We start from the raw sequence: 22,286 nt of genomic DNA, 5'->3' as shown, positions 1-22,286 counted from the left end.
CTGTGGCGAGGTACAATGCCGTATTATGCTCTGGGCTGCAGTCAGGAATGGGTGACCAGTTGTTACGGATCAGTTCATTTCAAATGTGCCGGGTTGTAACTGCTTAAAAAAGCGCACACCCTGTGATTTTGGAATAACAACGTGGGGCAGCATATTAGTTTGAAACTGAAAAGGGGGGGAGAAAAATAATAAAAAATAATATCGTGAAATTAAGCACAAAACTGGGAACTAACTCATGCTTTGACTACACATACTCTAATGTAATTATTATTATTACTATTATTTTTTACATTTATAGAACTTCTTTTTTTTTTTAATTGCTCTCGGCCCTGGAAACATTTAAAAATAAGGGTGTACTTACAGACTTTAGATAACAGTTATAGTTATAGCTATAGCTACAGTTATTGTTATAGTTAATGTATTAGTTATTGTTACTGTAGTTATAGTTATAGTTATAGTTATAGTTTTGTTATAGGTATTGTTATAGTTAATGTATAGTCATAGTTATTATAGTTATAGTTTCGTTATAGTTAAACTTATAGTTACAGTAGTTACAGTTATTGTTATCATTACTGTTTAGCTATAATCATAGCTATAGTTATAATTATTATAGCTACAGTTATTTTGATAGCTGGTTATAGTTACTGTACAGTTATCGCTGTTGTTTTAGCTATAGTTAGTTACTGTACAGTTATAGTTATAGCTATAGTTATAGATATATTTATAGTTATTGTATAGTTATAGTTACTGTAAAGGTATTGTTATAGTTAGAGTTATTGATATAGTTAGTGTATAGCTATATAGCTATATACTAAATAGCTATAGATACATTTGTAGTTATTGTATAGTTATAGTTACTTTATAGGTATTGTTGTAGGTAGAGTTATTGATATAGTTACTGTATAGTTATAGACACATTTATAGTTATTGTATAGTTATAGTTACTTTATAGGTATTGTTATAGGTAGAGTTATTGATATAGTTACTGTATAGTTATAGCTATAGTTATAGTTATTGTATAGTTATAGTTATTTTCTAGGTATTGTTATAGTTATAGTTATGGATATAGTTACTGTAGTTATAATGACAGTTATAGTTATTGCTATAGTTATATTTATAGTTACTGTATATGGTTACTGTATCGGTATTGTTATAGGTATAGTTATGGACATAGTTACTGAATAGTTATAATGACAGTTATAGTTATATTTATAGTTACTGTATAGGTATTGTTATAGTTATAGTTATGGACATAGTTACTGTATAGTTATAATGACAGTTATAGTTATAGCTATAGTTATAATTATAGTTGTAGCTATTATTATTGTTATAGTTACAGTTAAGGTTATAGTAGGTAATTTAACAATAAGTGGTCATTTGTTCCTAGCGTCACAAATACAAGGTTTCACGTGATAAATGGTTGTCACATTGCTATTTATCTGTATGTGTCGTTTTCTTGTAACATCACATGCAACAGTTTGAGGAAATGTGCGAGTCTCTGTTAAAACCAAGATGTACAGTATTGAACATGACAGAGGAGTGGAGTGGTGTGAAGTTGATTATTTTCCAATAACAGGACATTGTGATGCGTTTTATTCCTCTTAGACCACAGCGCATTACTTTTTTTTTTTTATTAATTAAAGAACACGTACTTTTTATACATCTATAGTTACATTTAATGGACTGCAAAACATGTACAATACATTCTGTGCATACAACATGTATATATACATTCTGTTTGTCTGACGGTGAGCTCTCGCTATTACATCATCACTGCTGTGATGCAGAGAAATGAGGTCAGCAAACAGTCAGGTCTCATAAATGCTGGGTTTTCTACTAAGGATATTTATGAGAGAAGCTCACAGCTGCTTGCTTATTATGATTCACTGAATGAGTTCATTGGAAAACTGCTAGGATTAAATATTTAGGCTTGTTGAGACTGTAAAATTGAGAGAATAACACAATGAGGGCCAGAGTGACTAACATTAGCATTTCCAAAACCACAAGTGACCCCGTTAATAAGGGTTAACACTCATGTAATAACGTGCACGCATACATTTAAAAAAAAAAAAAAAGAAAGAAAGAAAACACAAAAACACACACAAAAACCACCTATACTTCTGTTTGCCTTTTTGGCCATGGAAACGATTGCAACGACACTATACAAAACCTATTACCAAAAGTCATGGGACAATAAAACAACCTACCACGGCATCAACTATGTAAAGAGATAATGTACTATGTACAAATATTCTAAATGTTGTCATCTACAACACGTTTCAGCAAGACTAAATTACAACTACACTGAATATCTCAGGTGATAGTGCGGGTTGTCCACTAATCGTAGGGTTGGCGGTTCATTTCCCGGCCCACGTGACTGTCCTTGGGCAAGACACTGAACCCCAAGTTGCTCCCGATGGCAAGTTAGCGCCTTGCATGGCAGCTCTGCTATCATTGGTGTGTGAGTGTGTCTGAATGGGTGAATGACAACCAGTGTAAAGCGCTTTGTAGATGTTTAAAAAGAAAAAGCGCTATATAAGTGCAGACCATTTACCATTAATCAATATTGCAGTAGTGACCTTTGCAATATTGACATCGCAGCAGACTGCAATATGCAAATGAGAACTCTAATGAAATAAAAGTCGTCTGTTATTATTGTGTTCTGTGGACTCGTCTCCTGTAAGTGTTTTGATAAATTGCAGCTTCGGTTTAATACAGAAAACAAAACTGGGTCCCTTTAATACATCACGGGTTGAACCGTATGTTTTAATATATTGCGAAACATACTGAAAATGAAATATGAATAAATATTTATTATATTTATATTATATAATAAATATAAGATGCTATTAGTACAGTTTAAAGCCTTTGACTGAGACACTGTAGCGATTAAGCATGTAAGTAAGAATGAATGTTGTGTTTACTTAAATATATATTTATTCACAGTATATGATTAGGTTATAATGTCCGTGTATAAAACACTTTTTGAGTGCGCTGTTACAGGTAACTAATCAACCTCTGGATCAGGATGCTGTGATGCGGCCTGACACAACTGTTTTTTATTTTATTTTATCTAACGTTGAGTATTTTACAAAACAACACATCCCAAAGTGTATTCCTCTTGTATCACATCAATTTGACACTCATTACTATTTTCAAATTTATTTATTAATTTTTTTAAATCGAGACGACATAATTTTAACCAGGTGTAGTTACTAACATGTAGTTACAATGTTGTGGAACATCCGAAAGACAGGTTGTTTCCTCTTATGACTTATGTGATTGCAGCTATAAACAGGTGTCTACTTCTTTAAGGTAATACAACAAAGAAAAAAAATGCAGCTTGTCAGGGTACCAAAAAATAGGCAAATGCAAAACAACAACAACAACAACAACAACAACAACAACAACAGAAAGTCCTCTATCCTGTAAATTTATCCTTGACTGGCCATTTGAAAAGAACTGACACTGGAGACTCCTTCCAAAAATGTAAAATAGTGTCCTTATAGAAAGCCTCAAGATCAACGTGTACACACATTTCTTTGTTACATAAAAACATCGTTTTATGTTTGTTTATTATTACCCGTGGATTATGTGGCGCATCCGCCATACAAGTCCATAGTCCATGTGAATGAACTGTTACAGTAAAAATGATTTATTAGAAGAAGTGAACTACAGTCAGTGTCGCCGCGGCTGTTATAAAAGAAAACAGTGCCTTCTTACCAATCAATCAATGATAAAAGGCTGACTTGTATCACACAAACTCTACAATGAGGCTGTGTGTCACTAAATATAAAAGCATTTCAATTACAGTATCCACTATCCAACAGTATCCATAGACCTATTACGATAACCTAAAGTCTCCAAATTTAGTCCTGTATCCTAAATCCCTTGGCCATTATGTAGCAGGAGGAATACGTTTCTCCACTGGTTATTGTCTTGTCAAACCTACTCTGGCGATAAAGCTATTAGGCACATAAAGCCCGAGTAATACTGGGTAAAATAACTGTTTTTCAGACAGACACACCAGTACCTAAAAAAAAAAAATTACTTACGAACCTGACCAGCTTTTCACAGTAAGCACCAAAACACTTGCAACTAATCAATACGGCAGATGATAACGGAACACTTCCAAAGCCATTTAACGACGTCTTATCACCGCGCCGAGCTCTCAACCTGTCAAAATATTTTGCAGCGGGGCAGCGTTGGGGACAACGGCAACATTTCACGCCTTTCACAGCCCAAAAGCCTGGGTGCTCCAGACACTTCTCTTTATCTAAGCATGCTGCGGGAGTGCAGGATACAGAAATAAGAGTCTGTAAAAGTGTGTGGTATAGCAAAAAATCTCCCATTCATATCCCATTCTTTTAAGATAGCTTTATGATATATATATGATATATATGATAGATATAATACGCATCACAATATCGAGACGTTGGAATAATCAGGCTCTGACCTTTTATGGAAAGAGAATTAAAGCTATAAATACGTTATTTACGTTAGGGTATACAACATGGAATATGTATTTACATACAATATGGAAAAAAAAAATCTTAATCACAATGTGTAAACACAGTTCTATGATTTGGGTTGCTAAGAAACCGCTAGTAAAAATGGATAAACTTGTCAATTCTGCAATTTTAAAGATTAAAAACTGTATCAAATTTAAACACCGAAACAGCTGCTTTGAATCAGAGTTTGATTTAACTGCGGTTTAAAAAAGAGAGAGAGAAAAAGGAAAATATTATAAGTAGATATTGTGATATATATATATATATATATATATATATATATATATATATATATATATATATATATATATATCAAAGTGTATTGTGACATCATTTATCACATTATCTATATTATGTAATCATATTGCCCAGCCCTCAAGTTAGAATAATGGCACCCAGCTACTGTACAGAAGTAGATTTTTTTTTTTTTAAGCAATTAATGAGCAGGCAGTTCTTCCCAAGTGCAACAACACAGCATCTGCTCAGGTGAGAGTTTAACACAGGAAGAGGAGGAAAGCCTCTGAGGATATATATACGATCAGCAATAACTTGAGCTTCCGCACCTCAACCGGGAAGAGGCTGGAGAAATGTGACTTGAGAGCTGGAATAATAATCGGGCAGAACAACAGAATGGCGGCAGGTCCCGAGGGAGCCACTAAAACTGAATCCACACTTTAACAAAGCAAAGCTGAGTGAGGTGTGTTTTTTTTTTGGGGGGGGGGGTTAAGGGGTGGAGATCAAATCATTGTCCTTGAAGATGTTTCCTTTTCTCCTGAGAGCTATTTCAGTCTCGCTCTCACCACCTTACCTTCCTCTTGCTTGGCTGTCTACCGCTCTCGTTTTTTTAATTTTTTTATTTTTTTTAATTTATGCAGCTTATTCTCCCTCTCTTTCTGTCACACACAGATACATGCAGACATTCTCTCTCTCTCTCTCTCTCTCTCTCTCTCTCTCTCTCTCTGTCTCTCTCACCCTCTTTCTGTTCACTGAAGCAGTGACTCATCTATGAGGGGAGGGGTAAAAGGGGTATAGACAGAAAGACAGAATAAGAGAGAAATACAGAGAAAGAGTATGCAGGTCCAACAACAACATCCATCTCTATTTTCCTGTGAGCCGAACGCTCCGAGGCCACTCGGAGAGCAATCAAAATTCCCCAGGTTTCCATTCTTGCCACATGCTTAGCTGTACAATACGAGCGCGCCATATGCTCCAAGATGGGATTTGGTGCAATTTTAAGCCCGATGGCCTTCAAATTCACAGCAGAACAAAGAGAGCGAACAGCTGGCTGCTTCTCCGTGGCTGGATGGCGCCGAGTCAACCTGTTCAATCATATGCCATCCTTGTTTACCTCGGCTTATCTCTGTTTTTGGTTTACTTACTCCGAACGCACACAGCCGCGAGCCGAGAAACTTTCGAGTGAGCGAAAACAATTCCAGCTTTAAGCAATGCACTTTGAGAAAATGTCTCTGCTGATGAGTAAAAGACGCCATCAAAGTGGAACGATTCATGAGCGTCAGCCCTGCAAGCCTTTATGAGCTTTAGCGATGTGATAATTACAACTCTATTACACAGCCCCAGACAGTTATCTTTCACCTCCTCCCTCCTGCTGTCCGAACCTTTCATGTCTGCTTTCCCCTGTCCTTAAGGGCCATCCTGGCCTATCGAATGAGCTCGTTTCTCTCTGCAGGGAACCGCAGGATCAGATGTTCCCTTTGGCAGCGGTGTAGAGAGAAGGGGCTACACGGCACGGCTTGTAAAAAGCTTTCAGCACGGCTCAGGTATCGCGCCCCGAGCCAGGTCAGCACGACTCCACTCTCTAAGTGTCAGGCGCACAAATGAGCTAGTGATAAAGCTCCCCGCAGCTTTCACCTCCACCAGACTTAATACACAACGTATGCTGGGCCTCTCCAGTCTGGGGGACCAAAAAAAAAAAAGTACTCCAGTAAATGTAAGTGTTCTAAAGGGGTTCGTTTTTAAATCCCTAGACGGGGATCAGAATTCGAATACGCAACTCGGGACTAGACTTACAAAAGGGTTTGCTTACTGTTTATATACAAAAACTAAATCTCTTATATTATGGCTCAAAATATGCCCTGGGTATTTCTTTCTATAACTAACAGCAAAGCTGCTCGATAATGGCAAAAATGATGGTCACGATCATTTATATAATACATGAAATCATGATTATTAATCACACACTTTAAAGTTTCACATCAGCAGGAAAACCGCATGCTGTACATTATAAGCCATACCCCGTAATCTGATTGGTCAGATGGTGTTGATTGTTTTCTATAACAGCAGCTTATAACAATGCACGTGTTCTAATACTGTATGTTATCGTTTCTATAGTAACAGACCATTCACAAAGAGGCATTCGTTTAACATTTATGGAAATAGTCTCCGGTGTCAGCACTTCATAAACATCAGTAAGTGGTGACGAACGACGTCATAGCGTTTATAACATAAATGATAACAGAAACTTGTTTCGTGGACGTTCCACAGCGTGAAATGTAACTAAATACAGCTAAAAGCGATGACATTTCGCTCATTAACAAATAATAAATTGCAATCAATTGCAAACTGCTGCAGTATAACGGGGATAAAACACTCTGGAGTGTTCAGATATTGGAAAATAAATGACTTCAGGGTCACATCACACCAACACTATGTTAGCACTATCTGTCAGGTATTATTCCTTACTTATAATATGCTCTTCCATAGAAAAGATGGAGCAGCTCCAAAATCCTGACTGACAAGCTTTTTTTTTTGTTTACACAAGGCTCGAGGCTCACATTGAAGCATACCTGGAGATTTAAACAGCAAAAAAACTACAGACGGACACGTGGGATCACGTTTATTGCAAATTTGCTCTAATTGGAGCATGTTTAACAAGCATACACCTACTTAGAGGAAAACAGTAGAGCTATTCTGCTCAGCGCTGACATTCAAATGCGGTTTGAGGAACAGTGTGCTGTTGCTAGCATTGGTAGCGTCCAAAAAACAAGACAAACACGCGCCACCATAAACGTCTGTCTAATGTGTTCTTTAATACAGATGTTCTGCACCTAATACAGACTTTTATGACTAATTCCGAAAATTCTACCAAAAGGAATATTGGGATAAACCAGGCCTTATATACTTAAAATATATAAATGCAAAGACTCAAAAGTAATTAGTCAGAATTTCCATTCAGTTGCTTTGTGCAAAATTATCACTTAACATCAAAGCATGAACTCAGTGTTCAAACAACAGGAACGTGATGGGCATGCCCGCTTACTGAGTGGTAAACTGCGAAAGCCTGAGGTTGTTTAGCTAATTATTAACAAACTATGCCCTTATGTCAACCCCTCACTGTGCCAGCTATCAATGTAAAACAGATTTAGCCAGGGGAAATCCAGAACTGAGCTGCCAATTTCTTTCTTTCTAACTACCATGGCATCCAAACGAGAGCGAGAAATGGCTTTAGCATCTGCAGGAAATGTTTCAAGTAGAAAAATCAGTACTCACCTCCCCTGATTGAGGGAGAGTCAGCTTGGGAAGTTTACCCTTGCTCCCCACTGTGCTGCCTTTGCCATCCATCAGGCTTGTAAATGGCGTTCCACCATATCCATCCGTGATTTCCAGAGTAGGCTTGAGCTCAGGAGAGTCATTGGGCGCCTGGTCCTGGCCGTCCATGGGCCGGACATAGGCTGTGGGTTTCTGCTGTCCTACGCTGCTGGGCTTGCAGTGCAGGCCCTGGGGGAATGTTGGTGTGGACAGACCACCGGGCACCAGAGAAGTAGAGGCCACAGGTGACCCTGAGTCTTGCTCGCAGGGTGAGCTGGCGACAGTTGGCACCTTGGTTGGCTGCCCGTGCCTCCTGCTGGGGTGTGTGGAAGTGGACGAGGTGCCAGGGCTCGAGTCACCCTGTTCCTGTTCATGCCCACTGGAGCTCTGCTTTCCCCGGCTGGCAGCCTGAGCTGCCTGGCTGCTGCCCGAACCATGTGCTCCTCGGGACCAGTCAGAGGAACGCGACTTTTTGGTGCTCTGATGCCCGTGGAGGATGCTGGGCCCTGCCATGTTGGTGGTAGGTGGAGGAGGCATGGAAGTTGTGTGGTTCACTGGCTGGGATGAAGTGGCTCTGCCACGCTGAGCTTCGGTGAAGAAGCTGGGCTGGTCCGTTTTCTCCACTGGGGTCTGGGGAACTGAGTTCTTAGGGATGCCCACCAGGTGGCTTTGGTTGGAATGGCTGGTCAAGAGTTCCTTCATCTCATCATAGTTACCCAATGTGTTCTGGACTCGGTTGGCCAGGGCATCACCTTTGTTGGTCTGTAATGACAGAAAAAAACCCCATCATGGACATCTGACCATAAATTATTGTCCTTCTTTTAATCTAACCACTGCCTATACTAGACTCATCTTCAAGGTTCTTTAAGGATTTTTTGATGAATTCAAAATGATTAGACTTCCAAAGGAGTTTCTGTTCCAAAGGGACAAATCAAAGAACACTTCAGGATAATAGTGTCTGCTTAATAGTGTTTTTGCTCCAATAATAACACTGCCATTTAGATTACCACCACCTGCAGTTTGTGTTGGCACATGTGTGTGCCTGTAGTTATGAAAGAGAGAAAAAATATGAGTAAGTGTTTGTGTGTGGGTGAAAGTCAAAGTCAAAAGGGAAATGCACAGAAGCACATGCTGCATAGGTACAGATGTGCAGTTCAATATGCATCCTTCTTTTAAGTGCAAATAGCGAATAATCAGCTCAAGTGTGAAAATTCTAGCAGATAGAAATAATAAAATAGCACACTGCATTGTAGCCTTAATTTACCACTCTTACTACATTAAAGAGTAATACCAATTACAGGTTATATGTTAGTTTCTGTTTATGCTACAGAAGCACCACAATATTAGCAGATTGACATAGGGTCTGCCAAAACCAATCATTGCTATAGATCAAATAGCTGAAAGTGCAGACAAGCTGATGATCTTTAACAAGAGCTTGTGATTTAGCTCCTTTTGGAGGCTAGCTAGCTAATAAACAAACTCTTGTTTTAAGAAAAAGAATGACCCAAGGCCACCGTCCGCATTTATCACTCTCTGCAGTGTTTTGTGTGGCTAGATCTGATGACAGCAAACTAGCTGAGTAAGCTACAAGCCTGAGAAGATAAAAACACACACACCTGGTTGCTTCCCTTGTGTGTATTTCAATGACCTGATCTCAAGTCGTTGTGTATTTTGTTATGCAAATTGAACTGAATTGTATTCTCCAGCCTATCTTAGTTAGTTAGCTAGCTAACTAAATGCTAGAGGACAAGTTTGATGCTTAATTTGTGTTACGCTGAACTTCCATCCATCCATCCATTTTCTATACCACGAGGAACCTATCCAGGGAGCATCGGGGGTACACCCTGAACGCGGTGCCAATCTATCCAGGGCACAATCACATACATTCATAGACTATGGACACTTTGGACATGCCAGTCAGCATGTCTTTGGACCGCAGCATGGGGAAAACATGAAAACTCTGCACACACAGGGAATCGAACCCTCGACCCTGGAGGTGTGTGATGCGTGTGTGTGAGGTGAATGTGCTAACTACTAAGCCACCGTGCACCCGTTATACTGCACCTTCTTTTAACTAATGCAGGTGACTTGTGCTCTGTGTGGCTCTGATGCTGATGTTAGCAAGCTAACTGGCTAAATCAGCTCATTAATTACAGACTGAACCAAACGAGCATACCTGGTTGCTTCTGGTGTGTGTATTCTTATTAAACAATCTCCATTCTGCCTGTATTATGTTATTTCATCCGTGTATTTTACTATGCAATGTGAATTGTGTTCCTTGTTCTGTCCTTTAGCTAGCTAACTAATGTTAGAGGACTAGCTTGCTGCCACTGGCTGTGTGTGAAGATAAGACTGCTTTTAGCTATTGTTAGGTGACTAGCTAACTCTTATTGTAGAGAAAAATGGATACGTCAATGCCGTGGTGCAAATTTGTTCACAGTGCAGTGCTTTATGCAACTCTGAGCCTGAAGGTAGTAAGCTAGATGGCTAAATTCAGTTAGCTAGCTAAAAGACTGAACAAAACAAGCACACCTGGTGTGTGCATTTTTATTACCTGGTTTAATTACCTTAGCCAATCAGACCGAATTGAGTCCTCTAGCCTGTCTTTTAGCTAACTACCTAATATTAGCAGACTATCTTGCTACCACTGGATTTGTGTGAAGCTTGACTACTTTTCTAGGGGGAATAATGATGTAACCGAGCTGGAGTTTGACTTCAGTATCCGGAAACTCCTGGCAAATCAAACCCGTTAGCTCTGACTGTAAATCGCTGCGAATTACTATTACAGGCTCGTCAGAGAGACTCTCGGCAGCTCAGGAACTCCATGTTTTAGGATGTTTCTTTCTCCCTTGATGTAATAATCATGTTTTTCACGTTCCTAACAACACATCAATGCACCGCAGCTTTAACGCACTGGGAATTAGTGCTATTGCCATGTTTTCCAACAATTAAAATAGACAATAAGTTCCAATTTTAAGTTGAACAAAACACACTGAACAGAGGATGCCGGCATGTCATGTCAGATGCCTTGATTATGAACACACATGCATCATTTTCAGCTGAAAAATTTCACTCAGCTTCTGTTTGTTCCGAGAATTCCTTGTTATAATTGCTTTCTCCTTAGCTGTACCGCACATCATTAGTTTATACAGCTTTCCTCTGCAGAGAGCCATGCAAATGCATCCCCCACTGACTCTTTCCATAATAAGCAACATTCTGCTTAGGACCCAAACCCTCTCCTACTCGGTTCATTTTTGGCTGTGTTTGTATCTCCGTGATTCCAAAGTACCTGTGCAATAACAATCCAATTCAACCCAGCATGCATGACATCAATTATTTCAGGCCACAACACCACTGCTGTGGTAGAGTGTGTGTGCATGAACATACTCGAAGAACAAACGAGCGAACAGCACTTGTGTGTGTTGCCCTCTGTTTGCAATACAATTAAAAGGTCTGTTATTCCCAAGCAGCGAAAAGTATCAAGATAAATCTATTAACATTCGCCATTCGTTTCGTGTGTAATTGCCACATTAATAACGGAGCCCCTAAGTCGGCGATGCAAATGCGCACGTCGTTGGCTTCCGACGACGTTAAAAAAAGTCAATAAACAAATAATGGTAAATTATCCACGAGCAGGAGAGAGCATGCTGGACCATTATTGTGGGAAACAAATTAGCTGGTGGGCAGTTAACGTTTGACCCTACGCACAAAGCAGGACGGCGAGACCAGATCCACTCGGCTTAGCACCCAGAATAACCTATGAACCTGCAAAGCTGCTGAGTTAATGCAGGTCGTAAAGCCGTTACGACAGCGTGGCTGTCGTTTAAAGATTTACTGCAATTGGAGTCAGTATAAAGGATGCTTTATTGTGTGCATCAAAATCTGGTAATTGGAAATGATAAAGACTAACTAGTAAGATGGCTCTGGACATTAAAATGCAATGTAGCATTCACCGTGTTTGTCTCAAAGCAAGCTGTATAGTTGTACATTCATCAACATGAAAACATGAACAAAGCATCAACCGTGTACAGTATTTGCCATGGCTGACATTGGAATGGCTACACGGCTCACCCTGGCTTTCTTCCAACACTTTCGGATCGAGAGACCTCACGGGAAGGGGAAGTCTTGAGGGGAAAGTGAGCGCTGGGTAAAGTACCTAAACACGTAAGCCCATCTGGACAGCACACAAAGGCCTCTTGTGTGAACTCCAACTGCCTGACTCACACAGGGGAAAGGCAGCACTCATGCCAAGTTCTGCATTCTACAGCCTGGGCAAGGTGAAAACTGCAGGAATCCTGATGCTTGAGGCATTAATTGCTGACACGTTATTTTAAAGGAACGACTTGTTTAAAAAAAAAAAAAAGCCCTTCATGGATGATTAATCGCATACTTAATGGTGGGGGAGTATGAATTTTTGGGGACTACAAAAGTCTTATTTAGCCTTGAGACTAAATACTTTCTTTTTTTATATCCCCAAACCACTACTTTTCTTAATAACATTTATCAGTCTCATATAAATGAATCATGAGGTTATTCAAAAGAAAAGACATGCTGATTAAATGGCGTTTTTTTTTCTTTCTCCCTTTGCGAAGTCATTAATGCGACATTGCTCATCAGTATCGATTAAATGACAGTACTGCTGTACAGCTACACCTCAAGCAACATGCTAAACATGACAGCATCGAACTGGGGTTTTCTACATGGAATTTTTTTCTATTTTTCGAAATAGCAATAAACACTAGCAGTACTTGTCCTTGATCAGAAGTGTCCCAGTGATGCACGATTTTATATTTTCTGCTCGAACACCTCATTCAGCTAATGAAAAAAAAAATATGCAACCCTACATTCAAACTAGTTAGCAAAAGTTTATAAAAAAATAAAACGAAAAAAGGAGGACAGCCCATCGCACACTAATTCACACCTAGGGGCAATTTAGGGTCGGTAACAAACCTGCCAGCATGTTTCGGGAGGTGTGAGGAAACGAAAAAGAGATTTGCTCCATCTTATGCGCATGAGATATGTACATTCTTAAGCAACAAATACAAATGTCTGAGCCTATTATATGTTTACTTTTTTTATAACAACTTTATAGACATGCTGAAAGAGAAATCAATGTGTTCAAGAGTGTATTTCTGAGTGAAACGGCATAATTGGGTAGGCAGGACTTTGATTTTATTCATCGGTGTTTGATTGGCTTGTAAAAAGTAAGCATGCCAAGATAAACATGGAGTCAGATATAGATGCTAACTTGCGGTGAGGGACTGCTCGCGTCCCATAACACAACTCGCTATTCATTAAAAAAGTCGGAGATGGAGGAAAAAGAATGAAAATGTAGTCTCAGGAGTGAGATCGTAATTATTTAAGCCTGTGCATGCAGCTACGAACGGAGGAATGCAGAGGCCGAAGTTTGTGCTTGCCCCCACAAGTACTGTATCTTGATGTCAAATGGTAAATAATAGGTTATTATGTTTTTGGAATAGAAACTGTGGGAAAATTATACTGTATGTCTCACAGTTCAGGGGATTAAAAACTCCTTCTGCGCCAACATCAGGCTGATTCAGGTCTGATCTTTTGCTTGCAATATGTAGTGATGGGTATATCATACCTTGACACCAAATTTGGCATTTCTAGGATTGATGCTTGTTAAGAAATATTAGAAGAAGCATAAGAAGAAAAATACGTTCATTGTAATGTTAGCTAGCTGATTTCAAGCTAGCTACATTAGTTACCTTGAATCGAGCAGGCTAGCAATAGAGACGAGCAGGTTTCGTTTCACTTAGCACATCTATCTAAAGTATGTTTTTGTTTTCAATACATCTGAATACCTCGTTGTCAATAACAGATAGAGGCTGATTGTCAAGAAAAACATACTAGGTAAGAGCTGTGACATTGTTTTTTCTTGTCTAGACAGAGTTCACTGCACAGTTTGGTTAGCATCTGCTGCTAGTTATGAATTTCTAGCGCTGGGTTTATGTTTAAAATGTTTTATCAGGTAAGATGCTATAATACCTTCTCTGGATACCAATATCAATATGCAGCCCTACTGATATCAGGTGTGACTGGTTTCTACAGCCTATGGTCGAAATATCGTTCAGTATCCACTGGTTAGTCATTCAGTAATAGGCTCCTCTGCAAAATGAAGAGGCTCCTCATTCCTTCTGTGGCTATCTGAACTTCTGGTCTAGCATAGATCACCCACTTGACGGTACTTACGACTCAATTTGGGTTCTTTTAAGCACTACAAAGTGAGGACCAGATCCTATGAGTCTTACGTAAAATATGTAAAGCTCGCAGGAAATAAGGAATCTGTGTGGGAGTAGGCACTGTACAGCACATCAGATCAGATCAATTATTTTGCGATGCAACTACGAAATGCATTAAGGTGCAAGATGAAATATGAATCGGTTGGCCTTTAGTCTTGGCTGGAAAAAAAGAACAAAAAATATCTATGTAAGCGTTTGTTGAAGAAGTACGTGGCCTGCGTAAAACATTTTAATGGGCGTATTATTGAAGAGAATCAGCACACTGTGGTACTAAGGGATGTACAGGGTCAGGGCGCTTGGGTGCTACCACTCTGTACAGCCTAGCAAGCTCTCAATGCTTCTCTTTGTTTTCTTTCTCCATCTCAGCACTTCCAGCATTCACGCCACCACCTCTTCCATGGCCCGCCTGACTATTATTGGTCAAAACAAATTGCCTGTTTATATGCAGAAGCAAAAGCTCAGCATTCATGGAATATACATCATTTTTTATGCAGGCACAACCTTGTATTGCTCCCACCTGTGAGATATTAAATCAGTGATAAGGGTCTCTACAATGGCTGTCATGAACTGGAATATCTCGTCTCTATAATTCAGATTTCAGAAGAGAAATTGCAGCAACAACACCCCATTTCATAAGACGAGGTTTATGAGTAGAGATTGAAACATCAGCTTTTGGAGTTATTTCCTATGTCCTAGTCAGCGGCAGTGTTTGTGCAATGAGCTGATGGACTGTAGTTCATATTTGTTTGTTTTTTTTAAAAGCTATATCATTTTCTAGCTATAAAATTGGGCCTGTTTCTTAGGAATTCGCATGAATGGCAATATCCTGAGCTAAGGCTGCAAGAATGATGGATGGTTGCATATGCGCGTGGATATGGATGTGCTCCTGTGTGTTTTTGTGAAGCGTTCGGCTTCTCTCTCTCTCTCTCTCTCTCTCTCCTTGACAAGACATTGGCAGTGTTTACAAAAGGGCCTTGTGTTGCTCCGACACAGGCTCTTGGGGCTTTGCCCTCAAGCCCAAAAGGCCAACAACTGAAATGGTAATGAAGGTACCAGTGCTCTTAGATCTGCATCAGAAAGCAATGAAACCTCACACTAGTACAACACCAAAACACACACAGCAAACGCTCTTTACAGAATCCAGGATTTGTTGAAAAAGTGTCTTGGCAAAAGGTTCAATATTTCTGCCGTTGGACTCCTGTGTTCAGATCACATAAAGAGGGAGGAACAGAAAACAGCAGCGCTCTACTCAGCCATTCATGCGTCCAGATGAGGGATCGATCGTGGCTTAAATGAGCAAACTCCAACCGCACATCATCGCAAATCGATAGCGAGCTGGTTACAGCCAGGGAGAATAGGAAGAATATGCACGTGATGAATTGCCTGTAAGGTAATCAACAATTGTCTTCAACGGGCGTGTGTATTGAAAAAAGCCGCACACTTTTGAAATGATTTCAATAGCTCTCTCCAGCGCTTAGAGTGTTTAATTATGTCTACACGTGCATCTTTAATGCATATAACAAACAATACACTCTAATTGAGACTTGAATGGAAATGAAAATGTATGATAATAGCTCATTAAACGAACACTCATGAATCTTTCAAGCTAATTTCGATCTCTAGCATAGATGTGATTACTATAAACACGACTTCTGACACAATTAACTGTACTGAGAAACCTGAGAAGCTTACAACCCGTTCACAGATTACGTGACGGCATACAGATATAGAAAAAGTAGTTCTTTATTAGATTAGTTTTTTCTTTAAATATATTTCATTAATGAATTTATTATTTATTAAATTATTTTTGTATGTTTGTTTGTTTGTTTGTTCTATTCTTTGAATTCGCTAATCTAATATTCACTTTCTTAGTAAGTAAGTAATTTATTCGTTTCTTTATTTTACAAAAACACTGAAAAGCACATACATCCTGAATACAGACAAACATAAAATATTTATTATGAAATGATTATAAAGCCTTTACAAGAGGTTTGTTTTTACATTTATTTATTTATTTATTTATTTCAAATATATATTTTAAATGCCTACAAAAAAGTGTAAACATCCTGAATGTAGACAAACCTATACGATATTTATTATTAAATTATTCTAAAAGCAATTAAAAGTTGTTGGGTTTTTTTTTAATGAATTTATTTGTTTGTTTATTTGTTCTATCAATCATTGTTTATTGATAGAATAACCTTAAACTTTTTGACTTTTGGACTAAACTGGTTTTTCATTCTATGTGACAACGTGACAAAAATTCTTAAAACATAAATAAATAAATAAATAAATAAATAAATAAACAAACAAACACACTAAAAATATTGGCAACAGATATTAAAATACAGGACTGTTCCTTTAAAATTAGGCCCTTGTTTGTCTGTTAATTATTCATTGCTTTGGACAAATGCATCTACCAAATAAATAAATGTAAATGCAAATACGTTGGTGCTTTGGGAATATATTACCGTGCATTATATATTCGTATGGCCCAGCACGAGGTACCCCGTTTCCATAATTTTGGATGAATAACCGTCACCGACTGAACCTGTTGATAGAATGTGACAGCCATGACAGCAGTCACTATTAAGCATGGCTAAATGTGGAGACACTGCACTCAAGCACACATTCACAACTCTCCAGAGACCAAATGTTGGACTGAATAAATTAAGCTCAACCCACTGACTGGCTCTGGGTGTACACGCATGCATAAAACATAACCAAGGTGAGGGGGGGGGGAATGGCTGAATGTGTGATAGAAGACAGACAAAAACAAGGCATTGTGGGGGAATTAATCATTTACTCCAGGGTTCTTGACTCAGCAGGTTACAGTAGGAGCTAATTTGGGAATATTTACCTTTGGGGTGAAAAGGAGAGAGAAAACACAGACACACGCACAAACTCAGAGACTCAGACACACACACACACACACAGCCTGGAGCAGCAGAGGAGTATGGCACCAGCTCCAGCGTGCTGAACTTGGCAGACTGAAAGACCTTTAAAGCCACCTCGGACACAGAGCACGACGAGATCTGGACCTCGGGGACTGACTCTCAACCCTGAGGGAGGCACTTTTTTCTTTGGGATGGCAGCACCAGGGCGGCTTTGAAGGTGCCAGGCAGTCCGGCAGCCAGTAAATTAGTCCCAAATAGCTGTTAACAGCACAGTTCCATTAAACAGGATTTAAAGGGATTAGCTAATAGCAGCCTTAGATTAATGTAAGGGGGGAGGGGGGTGTTAAGAGGAAAAGTAGTTGACAGGGGAACCAGAACGCTCACTTCCTGCAGTCTTTTAAGAGAAATCTCTCGGCGACATTATTAACTGCAAATCTGTCTTAACTACAAATCCAGAGAGTGGATCGTAAACACTGAATCACTGCGAGAATGGCTTGAATTCACATCTCTCATCAGCGCCGTTACCTCTTCAGTGCACGCTCACACAAAGGCCGAGTGTGGCGTCATTACATCGCTATGGCTCAGCAAAGCTCTTTCCTGGCCAAATCCCTCTTGTTTTTTTGACAGCATGGCTTGCTGAGCGGTGAGGGTTCAAAGCTGAACGCGTGTTTCAGGACGGTGACGCAAGTCCACAGCTGCCTGGTGGAATGCAAGGACAGCAAATTCTTACAGAATAGAGGGAAGACAACAATGTATGATAAAAAAAAATAAATAAACATACTCAAAAAAAAAAAGATTTAAAAAAAAATGAAAACGCCAACAACAATAAAATAAACAACTCTGAATTCTCAACTCTGCTTGGTCAGGACGAGTTGATTGATTTTCTATAATCGGACAACCACGGTAACCAGCCCAGAAAAGACGTCCACATTGACTTGAACGTAACTATAAACGGCTAAAAGTAATCACTGTAATCACTGGCAAATTGCCGCAACGTGCTGTGATATAGAAAATAATCAACTTCATGGTGGTAACAGTAACTCCTCTTCACATTGAGCTGCACCATCCGACCCCAGCATGCTTTCGTGTGCTTTATTCTTGCTTATTTCGCAGGCAGGAAAACTTTGCTTCTTTCTTGCATTTACTTATTAATACAAGCTAAAGTATCTATCGACAGAATACAATAATAATAGCCTCACAATGGAAAATATTTGATTAATTCACCTATACTCAATATGTTTTTTATTTTTAGCACATCCCACATCATTATAATGAGTCTTTATTGGTCACATATACATTAGAGCACAGTGAAATTATTTTCTTAGCATAACCCAGCATGTTAGGAGGTTGGGGTCAGAGCGCAGGGTCAGCCATGATACAGCGCCCCTGGAGCAGAGAGGGTTAAGGGCCTTGCGCAAGGGCCCAACAGCAGCAGTTTGGCAGTGCTGGAGCTTGAACCCCCGACCTTCTGATCAGTAACCCAGAGCCGTAACCGCTAAGCCACTACAGCCCCTTTTTCAAATTTTTATTATTTTTTATTTTAATATTATATAATATCTATAATGAGGGCCCAACAGTGGTAGCTTGGCAGTGCTGGGGCTTGACCTCCTGATCTTCTGATCAGTATCCCAGAGGCTTTAACCACTGCATCATAAGCTGTACTGGTAAACATCATTATTATAAGAAACTCTTAATTTACACAGTCGAGCTATGAAGTAAAACAGAGGTCCTTTTTTTCTTTTTTTTTTTAAAACAATAACCACATTCTAGTAGCATATTATGGTCGATATCAGCAGTGACCCAGTTTTAGCAGTGACGAGTGCATTCTAGACGATCTAAGTAGAGCGGTCTGATGGTGAAACTAATTTCAGAGGCAAAAACGTATAGTGTGTGCTCAGATGGAGATAAATGACATATGGGGCTGACGAGAGAGAGAGAGAGAGAGAGAGAGAGAGAGGACTAGGCAAGAACTGAGGGATAAAGTGTGTCTTGCCTTGAGATGACTGTAATTAGTCTTCAAAGAAAAGTATCACTGTAACATTGTGAGATGACCGGGCCTACGAGTAGCGGCATTTCCAATCCCGTTTCCCTTTAAACGCAGGTTTTAAAGTTACAGTTCACACACACACACACACACACACACACACACACACATCCTGTAGCTTGGCGAATGAATCAGAAGTGGCATCACCGCTCGTACAAGGACATAAATCCTGTTTCTTGTCTGGATCAATTACTCTGGATTGTTTGATAGGCCCTGAGAATACACATGTAGACATATGCAAATCATGTGTGTTCCATATGGCTAACGCATCGCTATTATCAGTAAAACTACTCTGATATATACTGACTGTGTGTGTGTGTGTGTGTGTGTGTGTGTGTGTGTGTGTCCATAACTTATGGACTTATTTCTAATTTGAATAGCTTGAATATTCTCCCTTTTTAAATTTTTGCCCGTAACCAGTCTATAAACTGTTAGACCTTGTAAGATATACACAAAAGCGAAACGCATTTCAGGTCGAGAAAGCCTGTTTCTGCTACGAAGCCTGTTGTTATAATCCATCACAACACGTTATACTGTACGTTCCATCAGGGCTGATATAACATAAGAAGACCTTCACAGACAAAACAATCAAGGAAAGAGTAACTAAAGGCCCCTAAAATGGCACGTCAGCGAAAAGCTTGGAAACATGATGCCACTTCTGGGAGAGAGGCAGTTTTTTTATCGACTGCCTGAGGAGCGCAGAGAAGTAAGCAGCAGCATTGATCCTGAATTCAGAACCCCTGAGGTCTTCCGTGCCGCTGTATTGACAGCACTTTGACTCCCCTTTCACGCACTTTCTGTGGAAAAATCAGTCTTGTCACCTGCTAACAGCTGGCTTAGGACACAAATCAAAGGACGGAGGAAAAGATGGAAAGAAAGTGGCGCTTGAACTCGATGCAGCTTCCCCGGCTGACTGGAAGTCATTTAGAGTGCAGGGGGGAATAAGTGTGTGAAATTAACATTTTGCTGAGGCTTTTACAGAGTGCATAACCATAAGATAAAAAATACTTCCCTCTCCACACTTCCCAGAGTTCATAGCTAGTCACTGTGAAGTATATTTCCTTCAAAAAAAAAAAAAATACATTTTTGGATTAAAAAAAAAAAAAGTTCAGGTTACTTACTGACCTTACTGGTGCTGATATCAAAGCCAAATAATACTAAACTAGGTGTGTGAAAATATACATATGACTCCAGAATTATTGGCACCCTTCATAGAATGAAGCAAAAATGATTACGTTACACATAAATATTACACAAATCTTAAGACATTGGACTACTGCTCGGAAGGCCACGAGTTCAAATCCCAGCACCGGCTCTTAACGCTCTTAACCCTTAATGCTCAACTGCCCACTTGTATAAATGTAAGTTGATCCGGATAAGGGCGTCTACCAAGTGCCATAAATGTAATATTTAAATCTTTCTTAATTATAATATTTTTTTTCTCAGAAAACATACTGTGCCATATATTATTAAACTCACAAAGCTTTTTTTGTTTGTTTGTTTTTTGTTTTTTTGTAATAAAGGCTTTGACAATGACTACGTTTACATGGACAGCAGTAATCTAATTATTGACCTTACTCTGAGTAAGATAATGATGTGATTAAGGTGTTTACATGAGTCGCTCTTAGGATACTCCTGTCATGTTCCTGTTTTACATGTTATAGAATATAATTAGATTAACGGCACACGTCATTACGTCACCGCGCCACGCCGTCCGACGTCCCTCCAGAATTTCACGTATTAACATACAGTTGGTCTTCGTTATGGTACCGTATACAGTTTTGGGTGTTTTTATTTTATTTTTTTACGAACGCTTCAAGTGCGGTTAATTATTTGTCATGCTGTACGCGCTAATAGACGACTGCTTGAAGACGTGGGTTTGCGTCCCAAACCGCGTACTTACCGTCTATATAGTAGCTGAGATACATGTATTTCTCCTACTACAGGCCTATAGTAGGCAAGTATGCGGTTTGGGACGCAGCCGTGCTCTCTTGTTCGCCGTAAAACGGTCGCGCACTGCCGTGTGTGATCGTGTCCTGTCGCAAAATGCGGTGAAAACTCTCACACGATGTTAATAGGGTGAGTAAGGTGTTTACATGTCTGTAACACATGTTGATAATGAAGCTAAAACAGGAATACTCCACACATCTTAATTCGATTTGTGTTTACTTCGAGTATGCCCTAAATCGGATTAAGGTCATCAAAAATTGCTGTTTACATGCTAGTTTCTTAATCAGAGTATCATCTTAATCGGGTTAATATCGGATTATTGTTGTCCATGTAAACTTACTGAATGTCTTGTTTTCTTAGGATATAAATATTTCCTCATTCCTCATCATCACTATAAGAAAACAAAAGAGCTTTCAACAGAAAAGAGATATATGGTTGCTGACCTGAACAAATCAGGCAATGGATAAGATAAAATAATAATAAAAAAATTAGACAAGCAGTTAAAATACTATTAAGCAAAATCAGAGAAATGATAACCAAAAGTTTGAAGTAGCTGAAAATCTGGCAGGAAAAATAAAAGGTCCAAGATCCTAATATTAGTGTCCTCGACCTTGTCAGCCATTACAGGAAGATTCTCAGGGCTGATCTCTTTAGGCGAGGCTTCACCAGGTATTAAAAGGGATGTCGATACATTTCTAAGGTGGAGTTTTGCAGAAAAAATAGCACTGGTTAAAGAAATGTGTCTCATTGGACAGTTGAAATTTAAGGAAAAAACACAACAAAGTTTTTCCAATCGTCAAATTCTACTGTCGTACCACCTAAAGGTTCAATGTGTTGTGCATTCTGGATGCTTTTCTGCTCACCACGGCTGTAAAATGCGGTTATTTGAGTTACTGTATCCTTACCGTTAGCTCAAACCAGTCTGGCCATTCTCTCCGAATACTCGCTCGACAGATGGTTTTTGTTTTTTTTACACCATTCTGTGTAAACTCGAGGGTCGGCTGTGCGTGAGAATCAGCACTTTCTGAAACGCTCAAAACAACCCTCCTGGCACCAACCAACCACACCACAGTCA

At 39.3% G+C, this 22,286-nt stretch overlaps 1 protein-coding gene across 2 annotated transcripts in view; it reads right to left on the bottom strand.

The window, feature by feature from the left end:
- aff2 (AF4/FMR2 family, member 2) overlaps positions 1 to 22,286 on the bottom strand; it is a 261,030-nt gene that overhangs the window by 173,196 nt on the left and 65,548 nt on the right. For both annotated transcript variants that reach the window (XM_053631672.1, XM_053631673.1), the window contains exon 3: positions 8,019 to 8,819. In XM_053631672.1, coding sequence (XP_053487647.1) covers positions 8,019 to 8,819 — 801 coding nt within the window. The remainder of the gene's footprint in view (positions 1 to 8,018; positions 8,820 to 22,286) is intronic.

The sequence above is a fragment of the Ictalurus furcatus genome, chromosome 8 (genome assembly GCF_023375685.1).
Source record: "Ictalurus furcatus strain D&B chromosome 8, Billie_1.0, whole genome shotgun sequence".
In the NCBI taxonomy this organism is placed as follows: Eukaryota; Metazoa; Chordata; class Actinopteri; order Siluriformes; family Ictaluridae; genus Ictalurus; species Ictalurus furcatus.
Note: the sequence above shows the minus strand (reverse complement) of the source record. Positions and strands in the feature narration are given on the sequence as shown.